Source organism: Marmota marmota, unplaced genomic scaffold, assembly GCF_001458135.2.
Source record: "Marmota marmota marmota unplaced genomic scaffold, marMar, whole genome shotgun sequence".
NCBI lineage: Eukaryota > Metazoa > Chordata > Mammalia > Rodentia > Sciuridae > Marmota > Marmota marmota.
In genome coordinates this window covers 8,893,091-8,908,083 of record NW_026000153.1, presented here as the reverse complement: position 1 = coordinate 8,908,083, position 14,993 = coordinate 8,893,091, and the positions used below count along the sequence as shown (strand labels likewise).

The following is a 14,993-nucleotide window of genomic DNA, read 5'->3' as shown; positions in this document are numbered from 1 at the left end:
AAAAAAAAAAAAAAAAAAAAAAAAAAAAAAAAATTCTCTCCCTCTCTCTCTTAAAAAAAAAAGAAAAAAAAAAAAAGAAATCACAGGCTAAGGGGTGTAGCTGAGTGGTGGCCAATGCATGCTTAGAATGAGAAAGGCTCTGGGTTTAATCCCCAGCACAAACAAAAGAAAGAAAAAAATTAAATTATATATTAATAGATTCTTTTGTAATTTAAAACACAAATTCAGAAAAGCCCAGAATCAAGGTATAAATTTTAAAGTAATCTTTATTTTTTAACCTTTATTTTATTTATTTATTTTTATGTGGTGCTGAGGCTCGAACCCAGCGCCTCACACGTGCTAGGTGAATGCTCTACAGCTGAGCCACAACCCCAGCCCTAAAGTAATCTTATAATAGGAAAATCTTCCAAAAGTAAATGGATACACTCACTCTTTAGCTCTATAGGTATTTGATTAAATGTCTGCCTGTCTGTTAAAGAAGAACAGTAACAACTACACATTGAATAATGTACTTTTGTTGTAAATGGATAAACATTTATAGTATAGCTACATGGAATATTATTCAGTCTTAAAGAGAAAGAAAATTCTGACACATGCTACAATATGCATGAACTTCAAGGGCATTACGCTAAGTAAAATAAACCCAGTTATAAAAAGACAAAATACTGGGTTTGGGATGTAGCTCAACATTATAGCACTTGCCTATCATGCATGAGATCTTGAGTTTCATCTCTAGCACCCCACACTCCATGTACACTCACACAACAAGTATTGTATAATTCCATTTATATGAGGAACCTAGAGTAGTTAGATTCAGAAACAGAGGGTAAAATGGTGGTTGCCAGTAGAGAGGGAAAGGAAGAATGGAAAGTTACTGTTTAATAGGCGCACAGTTTCAGTTTTGTATGATGAAAAGAGGTCTATGGGGATAGATGGCAGTGATAGATGCACAACAAAGTGAAGGTACTTAATACCACTGAATTATACACTTTAAAACAGGTAAGATAGACCTCCATGATGGTGCACACCTGTAATCCCAGCTATTTGGGAGACTGAGGAAGGAGGATTGCAAGTTCGAGGCAAGATCAAACTGCCTCCAGAAGAAATGCATGAATTTACCCTTCTATGGCAGTGAAAAAGAATATATGCTTCAGCTCACAATTTGATAGGCCAAAAATGTGTTAATACTTTATCATCTGTTCCTTTTTTATGTAAAAAATGTAATAAGTATTGCATCTTTTCTCTCACCTTTTTTTCAAGAAGAATTAGTTTAAACAGGATTAAGACCTGCAGAAAGGAAAAAAGAAACACTGTTTATAATGAGAAACTCAAGTGTTTTAATCATTTGCTGTTTCCCTTCCTGAAACACAATCATAGATCATTTAATTAATATTAAGTAACTACAGCACTTTTAAAAAATATATAAAAAACTATGAACTCATACCAAGAAATTAAATATATACCAGTATCTTTTTTGTTTGTTTTATTTTGGTTCCAGGGATTGAGCCCAGGGGTGCTTTACCAGTGAGCTACATCCCCAGACTTTTTATTTTTTATTTTGAGACAGGGTCTCGCTAAGTTACTTGGGGCCTTGTTAAGTTGCTGAGGCTGGCTTTGAACTTGCGATCCTCCTGCCTCAGCCTCCTGAATTGCTGAGATTACAAGTGTATACCACCAAAACCCAGCTACCTGTATCCTTATAATAAGATAACTACCTATGTTCTCTAAAAATTTGTGAGCGTAACTTAAATCTTCAAATGAAATGATCATTTTTGGAAGGAATGTTGCCATTTTGCTTGAATATGTGTAAGTTTTTAAAGGGCAGGGATTATTCATTTATTTCTGGGTGTCATTCAATAAATGGTTAAAAAAAGGAAATAGGGGATACATACATAATAGTTTTATTTAGCTATTAAGAAAAAAAATCTGCTGGAAAATGGGATGGTACTGAAGAGCACTAGGTTGAGCAAAATAAGACTCAGAAAATCAAAGGTCATATTTTCTCTCTCATACATGAAAGCTAGAAAAAAAAAAGTTAAAAAAGGGAACCTCATGAAAATAGGAGGGATACTAGCAGAGTTGAGGAAGGGGTTCAGGAGAAGGAAGAAGGGGAGGGAAAAGGGGAAAGAAATTTATCAAATGTTAGCTACTAAGTTGCAATGAATCCTGTCACAGGCCAGCCATGGGCTGTGTGTGTGAACTATGAGTATTTGAGCCTATGGGAGGATTGGCCTGATGTTGCGTGCTCTTTGGGCCATGCAACAAACATAGGCACTTTCCTCTCTCTCTGCCTTTGATCCCACAGAGCACCTGAGATGGGGGTGACTTGCCAAGATGTCAATAAATCTACTAACAACAAGACATCATGAAGCGAGACTTAACTCCCTGAAACCTGACCCTCTGCCTTATTTGGAAACATTCCTTTGAACCTCCCCTTGTGCCCCCTCTATCAAAATAAAAAATTCAGGTGGCTCCCTCTCTTTCCAACAGACCTCTAAGGTTGAGAGCTGTCACTGGACCCTGAGAAAAAGGTATTTTCTCTGTCTTTGTGTGATTATTTTGTGCCAACCCAAATTTACTTGGAGCAACCTGAATGATTTAGTCATGTGTTGTGACAGAATCCCACTTTTATGTATAGTCAAAATAAATCAATAAGAATGAATAAATTTGAAAAAAAAGTTTGATAAATGAATGACATGTGTATGTCCTAGTCAACATATGCCTTAACAATGAAGATCATAATCCTCACATCAAAACAAAACAAAAAAGATCAGAAAGGATAAAGATAGATATTTTACTGGAAAATGTTCCATTTTTATGACAACACAAAATATTCTGTAAGATTATAGGGGGTATGGGACAGGAGGGATGGTGGAATGAGATGGATATCATTACCCTAGGTACATACATGATTGTACAAATGGTGCGACTCTACATGTGTACAACCAGAGAATTGAAATATTGTGTTCTATTTGCATATAATGAATTTATATGTATTTTGCCGTCATGAATAACTAAGTAGAACAACAAAAACTACTCCGCAAGATCAAAACATGTTCTTTTTAATCTAATGTCATTATAGCTGAAATTACAAAGAGAAATGCATTATATCATAAGAAGTAAACAGAGTATGCGCTCCTTTAGAAATTTCTGATTCAAGCACTCTTTTCTTGTTAATATTTTTTAGTTGTTGATGGACCTTTATTTGACTTATATGTGGTGCTAAGAATTGAATCCAGTGCCTCAGACATGCTGATTTCCATTTGGGCAGTGCCCACATTACTGATGAGACGTTCATATATTCACAGCTATCCAAGGAGCAAGAAAACATCTGCTCAAAAACAGACAAAAATTATCCTGACGATTAAAAGAATTGGTTACTTCTAATGCTAGGCAAGTGCTCTACCATTGAGCTACAGCCCCAGTCCTCTGACACAAGCATTCTTGACACTTTCAACTTGGTATAGTTATAAGATGAAACACTATATTAGAAGAACTAAGAGTAATGCCTATCATAAGAGATCTGATACAAGCGTGAAACAATCTCTATTTGATGCAGTACTCTTGAATTTGCCATTAAAATAAACACAGTAAAAACAGTGTCTCCCATTTTAGTACATCATAAATTAAAGAAGGTATCATACCTTGTGTCGAAAATGAAGGACAAGATCTCGAGGAGACAGACCTATAATGTTAACAAAAAAGCTAATCTGTGACTATAGTTATACTGTTTTTGTTGAAAGTTAGGAAGAGAAGGTTAAAAAAGAAACTCAGATAATGCAAATATTCAAATATTTATGTAATATTTAATTCAATACACATACGCTTAGAAACAGGACTATCCAATAGAACTTTCTGTAAGGATAGAAATGTTTTAGAATGTTTTAAACCTGCCCTGTCCAGTACAGCAGCCACATGTGGTCACTACATACTTGAAATCAGGCAAGTGTGACAGGCAAACTGACTTTGACTTCGGGTACCAGGGATTGAACTCAGGAGAGCTTAACCACTGAGCCTTGTCCTCAGCCCTTTTTAAATTTTGATATAGGATCTTGCTAAGTTGCTTAGGGCTCACTAAATTGCTGAGGCTGGCTTTGAACTTTTGATCCTCCTGCCTCAGCCTTCTGAGCTGCTGGGATTGCAGGCATTCACCACTGTCCCCAGCCTGACAAACTGACTTTTAAATATTATCTAATTTTTATTTATTTTAATCTAAATGTAGATAGCTATACATTGCTAGTGGCTGCTACTGTGGACAGTGCAGGTCTAATATCTTCTTCCATTGTATAAGCAAACTATACAAGTTTAAAATTTATACAGTTTGAGCTAAGTGCAGTGGTTCATGACTGTAATCCAGTGATTTGGAGACTGAGGCAGGAAGATCTCAAGTTCAAGATCAGCCTGGGCAACCTAGTAAGGCTCTGTCTCAAAAAAAAAAAAAAAAAAATTGGGGATGTAGCTCAGTGGCAAAGCATCTCTGGGTTCAATCCCCAGTACAAAAATAAATAAGTAAATAAAAAACAACAATGCCTAACAGGATATTTAAGGAAAAAGCAGTATCATACATTGAAGAATTTAAATTTAGGTCCCACTTACAGATGTAATTCTGATCATAAAGTTTCACATGCATTTTAGTTAGCTGAACAAAAAGAAATGAGGGCATTTCTTCTGACTTATAAAAATGTTACTTACCAAGATATACTTGGGATCCTTCTAATGAAGTTCCACTCAAGGAACTATTCATATGGTCATAAAGCTCCTATGAAATAAAAACTTGAGTTTAGAATACTTTATTATCATTTTTGACAATGAGTTAGAAATACACTGATCAGAAGATAGTTGGTTTATAAACTGAGACATCTTATTTTGTCAGGTACTAGATTTAGAACCATCAAGGTCTCTCTGAAATCTTGCCAGTTTTCAACATTCATTCCTTCTTTTTCAGACATGAGAGCTATCATAAGAGATCTGATACAAGCGTGAAAAAAGCTATCAGATGGGCTGGAGTTGTAGCTCAGTGGTAGAGTGCTTGCCTAGCATAGGCAAGGCCCTGAGTTCGATCCTCAGCCTAAAGATAAATAAAATAAAGGTATTGTGTTCATCTACAACCTAAAAATAATAATTTAAAAATAGCTATCAGGGTATTACTTCTATTTTAGAGCTTGATTCATTCACATGGTGGTATGAACATTTAGGATGAATTCCCTCTGCTTCCTTGCTAAATTCCTAACTGTCCTACTCTTATCAGTATTTAGGAGAGATCCATCATCTGTATGGTGAATGACAGCCTTGAGAAAAACACGTTATCCATCTTTAATAAAATATCCTATGGTTTCTCTGGTTTATGAGAATTAGGAACAAGAAGCTTGATATATAAACACACTGTACAGTTTATTAATAAGAAAAGTTATTAAAAGAAACATTTAGTTATTTATAGTCATATTTCCTAAAAAACACAATTTTGTTAAATTAAGTATTTGGGTAGATTCCCAGTACTTCAATGTTTTACCGTAAAGGGATTTTCAGAGAGTTTCTTTCTTAAGCTAATAATTGATTATCCTTCACAGTGTTACTGACAAGATGCATTTAATTCATGAACTCTACCTTCAGTTAAACACATCTAGTCAGGGGCATAAGGTTACCTTTAGAATGGAAATTTGGGAAAAATCCTTCTCTTCGAAATATGCATGTGTAATGAGTTGAAGTTTCGCTTGAAGTAAGCCATAGAGGGGCTTAATAGAAAAGAGAAATTACCATTAGGTTTATAATAGAAAACAACAAGAACAAACAACAAACCCCTACAACTTTTTAACTTGAACAGAAGAGAGAGATGAAAATCACTGTCAACTCCATGGCCCTTATTATTAATTCATAGCAGGAAGCTGAGATGTCCCCTATACTTGCTCTTGTACCGCAGGGGAAGGTGTCTAGTGCCCTGGCAGTACAGTGAGTCAAAGTGTGGGCTCAGACAGTGCTTAACTCTGGGCACTCAACCACTCACACCTGCTTGCTAAGCTGAACGCAGGCATAACAAGACTGCATCTCACAGTTGTTTAAGGATTAAATAACAGATAAAAACAGTAGAGTACTGACATGTAGAAGGCACCCAACATTAGATTTAAAACGCATTCTCACTGTGCACATGTTCTTGGTGTGCCTGTGGCAACACTTAATCATCCTCAAGGCAGTCTTATTCTTTTTTCTAGTTGAATATTCATCATTTAATTTAAGTTCATTTCCCCTTTTTTATCTTCTGGAAAAGTTTAGAACAACTCATCTGTCTTCTATCATAATATTCTTTGTACACCTGAATGAAGCTATATAATTTTTATTTCTTCTAAATAAGATCTTCTTTTACTGCATCCATCTTTTTAATCTTCTTTTTTAGATGTTTTGTCATTTGTATGTCCTTTTCTAGGATGCACAGACTGATATATATTCTAATTAGTTAAAAATAAGTCATGCTGGAATAGTTTTCCCCCAATATTCCTGTTAGTGTATTATTATTACCATATTTTTATATACAGGCTACAATGTACTGTGAACAACCAGACTGAGTGAGCGAGCTCTTCCTATCCATATCTGTTTTAGAGACAGATAAAAACTGGATTTTCACCTTGATTTTTATCAATTCCATGTCTTATGAGAATTAGATATTGTTTCTCTGAGATGTCTTTACTTGTAAATGAAAAAAGCAAATATATCAATGTTGTTATAAAGATAATAATGACAATTATATAGGCCACCCTTCTAAATAAATAATACATAAAACTGTGTATTATGAGATTAGCAACCTACCAATTTTATGATATTGGGGTCTTTTATAATTCCTTTTCCAGCAGACTCTTCTTATCCTATATTTAAAATTATTTTCTTAGAAGAAATATAGAATCTCAAAAATCTTATTAAGGCCCAAAGAATGATTATTATTCAGGGTTTTTTAGCTTAGTAATAAAACCCAAAATACATTCTGTCTTGCAAAAACAATTTGCATTATGCAAAGTACACTTAAATTGCCTGTGTGTACATGAAAGTAGACAATTGCAGAAGAAATAATTAAACAAAACCTACATACATTTGGTGACAAGGCTAGTGAAAAAAGTTCAATTTTGATTTAGGTTTACTGTAGAAATGGCTACATTTCTATATGATAATCATATAGCTCTAAGATAACTGATATGATGCAGATATGAATTATTCCCACAAAGGGGATTTTGGGGACTATGTGTTTAACATGTAGAACTAGAAATTTGTACTGGAAAGGTGCTATTATCCCTTTAGTAATAAACATGATATGGTGGTAAATGATTTAATTAAGAGAGCTATGAAAGCCAAGAAATGTTAGGCATCTTCTTTATAAAAAGTTAAATAATTATACTCTCCCATTTGATCAACTTGTACCCAGAAGAAACAGTTTTCATGTATTATTATAGTTACAATTTCACTATGTCATTTCCCTTCCTCAAACATATATATATATATATATTTTTGGTACTGGGATTCAACCCAGGGGCACTTTACCACTGAGTCACATCCCAGTCTTTTTTATTTTAAGATAGGGTCTCACTAATTTGCTGAGGCTGGCCTTGAACTCACAATCCTCTTACCGCCTCAGACTCCCAAGCAGCTAGGATTACAGGCATGCAACACTATCTCTGACTTGAAAATTTAAAGAGAAATTTAAGTCTAAAAATTTTCACTACAATAGCCATGAACTTCTGTATCATCAATAAAATCTTAGTAATTATATTTCAAATTTTAGTAAAATATTATTTATCCAATATCTTGGGAACTAAACAAAAATGGATAAATGAAACACATCAGCTACCTCATTTTTATGAAGTGCCAGCTTCCAAACTAATAAACTATCAGATTTCCTCCCTTTTACCTATACTTGGGTAGAGGAGCAAATGAAAGTAAAATTGCTGAAAGGTAAAAAGAGAAAATGCAAGAGCATAAATAATAAGCTCTTGACTAATTTTAATAAATTATTGTTCTCATAAATCTCTTCTAATAATGCCTTATTCTCAAATAAATTTGCCATGAATGTTTAACACACACATAAACAAGTCTCTTACCAGCTTGCTTAGAACACAGACACTTTTCTGAACAGTTTCTCTGGTGACATCTGCTTGCCTTACTTTCAATGCCTATTATAAACAAATAGTCATTATCAGAAATATTTCATAGCAATATTTACAAAACATCTTTCAATATGAAAATAGTTATTAAATAGAAGAAATCTCTTATATTTAAATTTAAAAATTTATTTGAGAATCTCAGAAAATATTTATTGAATGAATAAATGTCAGCTTAGTCACTTTGCATCAGAAGCTATGACAGGCACTGGGAATATAAGAGAAGGGTTAATTCCTATTCTCAAGCAATGTGTAGGCTGATAGAGATTATGTACAACTCACCACACCCAAATCAACCAATCAATGCAATCCAACCACTACTGATTCTGGTTTTAAAATGGGCCACCCTTTCACAGGATTGTTTCTGGTGAGATAGGGCTAGTTTAAGAGATGACAAAAATAGCTTATTTCTCCACAGATGGAAGAACTGTCAGCAATTTTGTTAAGTTAGTTGTTCTGGGAAGCCTGTTCTGGGGTCTGCTCTGGCTGACTTGATTATGGCCCAGCATTAAGCATAACTCATTTCTCAATAATGATAATCATGTAAGAATTCTGTAGTTTTCTGCTGGTAGAAACAAATCTTGATTTGATCAACTTCAGGTAAAGCTGTGAGGGAAATAAGAGGGACTGTTTGGCCTCTAGGGTGCTGCGAGACTCTCCTTGGATCTGTCCAGAGGATCAAAGGACCTCAAGTGACTGGTGATTAATCATTACATTGGGTGAAGAGTAGATAGTAGATGTCTTTTCCCTTGAATGGATTCATCTATTATGTCCTACCTTTAAAGGGAATTAAAGTCTTTCTCCTAGGCTCTAAGTCCTTCTGAGATATGGCTTATCTATCCAGTTTCTCAGATGAGGCTTGAAAAACTTAAGAGAAATGGGCAACTCTGATATACTCTGAAATGGATCAGTCTTAAGGGCTGGGGGAGAGAGGTAGTATTTAAAATCCGTGCAGGATATTCGAACTCTAGTTAATGACAACAATGAGGGGTAAGAAGAACTTGGAAGAAATAATTTTAGTAATACTACATGACCTACAGAAGACAAGAGGAAATAAAGGGATGGATTTCTGAGATAGGGCAGCAGCTCAATTCATCTCATATGTGTAAGAGTAACAATATGTGAAGAAATCAAATACACAAAGCTACTGGGCTAACTTTTTGTGAGGCAGGCCCAACATGGCTTCCTCACTGACATTTCCGGCTAGCTATGCTTTTAGTATGTAGTCCCTGTCATAAACATATAATTCAGCATATGTACTTAAGGTCATAAATATCTGCTTGTGGACATATACTCACTTATGTAACCTGTTGGCACTGTGCTTTGTTTGGTCTACATATAAAAAACGTCTATGGAAAGACTCAGGGGGCTGGGGACTACTGTCACCTCTGAATAAACCATATGCACTATTCCAACTTGCCTCACATCTTCTTGCACCTGCTGGGATCCTGGATCTGCTTCCCAGGGTCTGAGCCTCAGAATGACACTCTGATTTTCAGGTTAAAGTACACTTGATAATGTGAAGTAATATATTTAGCTTTAGATTCAGTTATTCATTCTACAAACATTATCTGGGTGTGTTCTATATTCCACACCCTGGGTTTGGAGGGTTATTTCATAGTAGTTAACTACTTCAGATATCTTGAAATTTACACCTGTAGTTTATTTATGAATGGTTCAGGAAAAAAATTCACACACACACAGATCAGGAGAGGCAGAACATTAAGAACTGCTGAGTCTATGTGGTGGGTATATATGTGTTCACTGTACCATTCTTTTAATTTATCTGCATGTCTGGAATTTTCATTATAAAAATTTAAAAATGTTTACTAATAATTATTCATCTCAGATATCTTTTCAACTTTATAATTGCCCAGGCTCTAGTCCCAGAGATTCTAATTCAGTCAAAGAAACAAACAATGGGCTGGGATTGTGGCTCAGTGGTAGAGCCCTTGCCTAGCATGTGTGAGGCACTGGGTTCGATTCTCAGCACTGCATATAAATAAATAAAATAAAGGTCCACTGACAACTAAAAAATATTTAAAAACAAACAAACAACCCCCCCCCCAAAAAAAAAACCCCACAAAAAACCCTCCAGGTAATTCTGTTAGAAACCATTGTTTCAGTGCAGTGGTTTTGACACTTGATCACACATTAGAACTACCTGGGACATCTTTAAAACTCCTGATGCCCAGAACATTAGCTCGAAATCTCTGGGGTTGGACTCAGCCAACTCTGACTTTAAAGTTCTCAGTGATTCCAATTTGTAGCCAAGGCTAAGAACTACACACTACTTTAGAGCATCAATGAGAAGAAAGAGATTTTTTTTTTTTTTAAAGAGAGAGAGAGAGAAAGAGAGAATTTTTTAATATTTATTTTTTAGTTTTCGGCGGACACAACATCTTTGTCTGCATGCGGTGCTGAGGATCGAACCCGGGCCGCACGCATGCCAGGCGAGCGCGCTACCGCTTGAGCCACATCCCCAGCCCAAGAAAGAGATTTTTATTCATAAAGATTTATTCCCACTACAAAAAATAGTGCATCCTACAAGCGCCATAAAAGTGTGGGGATAACCATCTTAGTTTATTTGAATTGATTAATTAGGGATATTAGTGTAAATCAGGGAGTAAGTTGGCAGGTAGTTTAAGAGTAATCAAAATCTTAGTTACAGATTAACTGTGTGCACTTGGAAACCATTGTTAAGTACATTGCCCTACTAAAATGTTGTTTGAAAAGCACATTACTGGTCCATTTTTCTAAGTTATATACTGTTAAATAAAACTGTAAGAGGCCACTAATTTGGACTGTGCTCTTATACTAGAGTCAACAGACCAAACCAATAGAGTTTAATCTCAGTTAAATTTGGTTGATTGCAGAAGACTCTAGCCAATGAGTAATTTAGGATATAATTAGCTTTACTGGTTTCTATGCCTCCTTCAATTTTTCTAAAAATGCTGTCTACATATGCTGTTGGTTATTATTCTCCAAACCTGCTCTGGTTCTAGGAGCTGCCCAATTTGTGAATTTTTTTTTGTTCTTTTTTTTCTTTCAAATAAATTATTAAATTTAAATGGCCTAACAATACTGCTATGATTTGGATAAATATTCCCCAAAGGCCCAGGTGTTAAAGACTTCGTCACCAGCCTGTGGTGCAACTGGGAGCTGTTGGAACCTTCACAGCATTTCAAAGACAAATGAATCATTTGGATATTGCTATCTAAAAACAATGTACAGGGCTGGGGATGTGGCTCAAGCGGTAGTGCGCTCGCCTGGCATGCGTGCGGCCCAGGTTCGATCCTCAGCACCACATACAAACAAAAATGTTGTGTCCGCCAAAAACAAAAAAAAATAAATATTAAAAAATTAAATAAAAAATAAAAACAATGTACAAAATGTACAATTATATAATCATAGGCACCAATGTCAATTTATAAACATATTAATGTGACTAAGTTGGTAATATTAGAATAGTTATAATTTGCTTATAAAAATCTAAAATGGGGGCTGGGGTTGTGGCTCAGTGGTAGAGCGCTCACCTAGCATGCCTGAGGCATTGGGTTTGATTCTCAGCACCACATAAAAGAAATAAAGATATTGTGTCCATCTAAAACTAAAAAATATTTTTTAAAAAAATCTAAAATGAAGTTGGGTGTGATGGCACATGCCTGTAATCCCAGCTACATGGGAGGCTGAGGCAGGATGATCACAAATTCAAAGGCACTTGGGCACCTTAGCAAGACCTTGCCTTAAAAAGGACTGGGGGTGTAGTTCAGTAGTAGAGTGCTTGCCTAGCCTATGGTAGCCCTAGGTTCAATCACCAGTAGCACAAAACAAAAATAAAACCAAAAAATCAGTGAAAATCTAAAATGACATCATAGGCACCACATGAAAAATAAAGATGTGTTTCCTTCACTAATAACACTTAAGAAAGGAGTTGGGAGTGTTTTTTCTATTGTTGCTCACCATTAACTATCATACCTTGGCTTCAATTTGTCGATAGCAAGAAATACCATAAACGGTGGCTCCATTTCCATTTCTGGGTGGTAAGTGAAAAAACACAGTATCTAAGAGATACATGGAAAAAATGTAAATAACAAGGCAAATCACCCTTATTAATAAGTATGAAAATTTGAAGTTATCGTAGTGTAGTTATTAACATGCAAATGAAGATGTATGAAGGAACCATGTCATACTTATTTTCAGCATCACAATCACTGGTTTCTTGAAATTTATCTCAATGCCTTATAGTATATGCTCATCACAAAAAACACAAGAGGCTGAATTAGAACAGGTCAAACAGTACAGTTACAGAATGTACTTTATATAAAGAGAACTGGTCCAGACTAAAACAAAGTAGAGTCATAAAAACCAATGGACAACATTGAATCTTGAATCAACTAAGAAATTTGGGGGACAGCTGGGGAAACTGGAACACAGACTGGATGTTACATAGTATTACTGTTAAATCTCTTAGCTGTGATAATGGTATTAGAAGTTATGCTGGGGGATGATCTTATTCTCTGGAGACGCCTACTTAAGTATTAAAGGTGAAGTGTCTGTCATTGTTTCCAGCTGATTTTAAAATAGTACAGAAAAAAACTGTTCACATACACAAATACAAAGAAAATTTGCAGAATATTCACTTAATCTTAACTTTTCTGTGTTTGAAACTTTAATAATAAAGTTATGTAGAAAAAGGATCTCTGAAGTTACAAATCCTATGTTTAAATGCTATGCTTAACTGTAAGTAACAACTGATTCATTCTGTAAGGAAATTATTAAATACTATATTAAGAAAACAGGTAATCAAGTTTAATCTGGTATTTTCCTGCATCTCTAACACCATAGTAAAATATGGTGTAGGAGACTCAGTAAGAACTTCAAACTACTACTTTCTTTGAATGTGTGAACATACTCTGCATGTGAGCAAGCAGAGACTTGTGACAGCTCCAGAGCTGGAGAAACCATCTCAGGTGTTCCCAGGTGGGCGGGCACTGGAGTAAGTAGTAAGTCTGAAGCTACAGACTCAAATAGTGTTCAGCTAACTTTCTTCTTTTGTCTCTGAGAGGAGTCAAAATAAAGTATAATTATAGGGAATGCTTTCTAGTAGCAGCTGTCCTGCTTTGCTAATCACTTTTGTCAGGGCACCTGGTAAGGATCACAGGCCATGGCCAATGTAAGTTCGGCACTCTCTGGACATTCTCTTCTCTAGTGCTTGACTAGTCATCTCCAAATAGCATATAAATATTTTATAAATAACTACAACAGGTTAAAAGACTCATTCACCACAGCATTTTTTTTTTTTAAACTAGCACCTACTTAAAAAATAAGTAAAAATAGGACCTACTAATTGCTCCACTGTTTTCTCACATACCTTCCTGGTAATTGTGTGCGCCGTCTGGTAAGGCAAGGAAGGGCAAATATTTCCATTCTTCAGGCAAAGTGTGGCTGTCATGTCCATCTCCTGGAATCAGGGGCGGGTAAGAGAATTCAACCTACAACAGTAAGGAATATTAGCTAAAAGGTGGTTGATCAAAAGAAGCATCTTATCCTGACAGGCAAAAACACTTTTAAACCCCAAAGGACACTAGTTGGGGTAAGCCACATTCACTGATGTTATCAGCAATCCTATGACATAGAAGAGTAAAAAAGAAGGAAAGATTTGTAAGCCTTTTCTGATTGAAGGGCACCAGCTGGAACTCAACATGCTGTCTATTCATAAAAAATGTTATAAATAAAAGTGTGGACACTACATATAGTCCAAGAATTCTCTGAGTAAAATTAAGGCTGTTGTAGGCTGACTTAGACCCAGAGTGTTTACAACATGGTTTCTTTGAGAAGCGTGTTCAGAATTTTAAACAGCCAGCTTTGGAACACAACTCATTCATAAATTGTAGTCTGCCTACACTGTGTTGGCAGTGTTCTAGAATTCTTGTCGCCTGATGGTAGATTTACTATTAACCTGCTAGTTGAGTTCAAAACAGTTAATAGAAACTCACTTCTATTTCTATATATACACAAAACAATTAAAAACAATCATAATGGCTACACAGTATCATTTCATTAGTCAATATTCTATCATTGAACTTTTTTTATTTTTTGTACTAGGGATTGAACCCAAGATTAACCACTGAGCCACATTCCCAGCCCTTTTTTTGTATTTTATTTAAAGACAGGGTCTTGTTAACTTGTTGAGGATGGTTTTGAACTTGCAATCCTCCTGCCTTAGCCTCCAGAGCTGCTGGGATCACAGGCATGCGCATCGTGCCCAGCTATTCTCTGGGTTTTAAAAAATATCATTATATCAATTAATAAAGAAGGTGATCTCAAAGAATTTTTAAAAAATTGTAAACTTCAATATGTTCAAGTGTGATATAATAAAATATATATGTGAAATATTTATATTTTAATATTTCACATATTAATATATTTAAGCAAATATATTAAAATCACATATTAATATATTTAAGCAAATATATTAAAATATTTAGCCAGGCATGGTGGCTCACACCTATAATCCCAGCACTTTGGGAGGCTGAGGTAGGAGGATCACAAGTTCAAAGCCTCAGTAACTTAGTGAGACGTTATCTCAAAATAAAATATACAAAAGGGCAGGGGATGTGATTCAGTGGGTAAGCACTTCCTGGGTTCCATTCCGGGTACCACAATAAATAAATAAAATAAAATATTTAAATATGTAATAAATATATAATTATATACTATATGTTAATCAATCAATCAAGTCTTTGTGCCTGGTTCCTAGAACAAAACTCCTAAAATACTTGGCTTTTCCTGGAAGATGAGGGCCTTTCATAATGTATAATAAATGCCAATCAACCATACCTGAGTTTATTC

At 35.2% G+C, this 14,993-nt stretch overlaps 1 protein-coding gene across 6 annotated transcripts in view; it reads right to left on the bottom strand.

Moving 5' to 3' along the window:
• Positions 1 to 14,993, bottom strand: part of Avl9 (AVL9 cell migration associated) — a 57,091-nt gene that overhangs the window by 29,586 nt on the left and 12,512 nt on the right. For 3 of the 6 annotated variants that reach the window (XM_048786449.1, XM_015490206.2, XM_015490205.2), the window contains exons 2-8: positions 13,513 to 13,633; positions 12,117 to 12,202; positions 8,079 to 8,150; positions 5,643 to 5,732; positions 4,693 to 4,759; positions 3,645 to 3,685; positions 1,249 to 1,287 (exon numbers count right to left, since the gene is read on the bottom strand). In XM_048786449.1, the coding sequence (XP_048642406.1) occupies positions 1,249 to 1,287; positions 3,645 to 3,685; positions 4,693 to 4,759; positions 5,643 to 5,732; positions 8,079 to 8,150; positions 12,117 to 12,202; positions 13,513 to 13,633 (516 nt within the window). The remainder of the gene's footprint in view (positions 1 to 1,248; positions 1,288 to 3,644; positions 3,686 to 4,692; positions 4,760 to 5,642; positions 5,733 to 8,078; positions 8,151 to 12,116; positions 12,203 to 13,512; positions 13,634 to 14,993) is intronic. The other 3 variants (XM_048786446.1, XM_048786447.1, XM_048786448.1) reach the window with 3 other exon arrangements.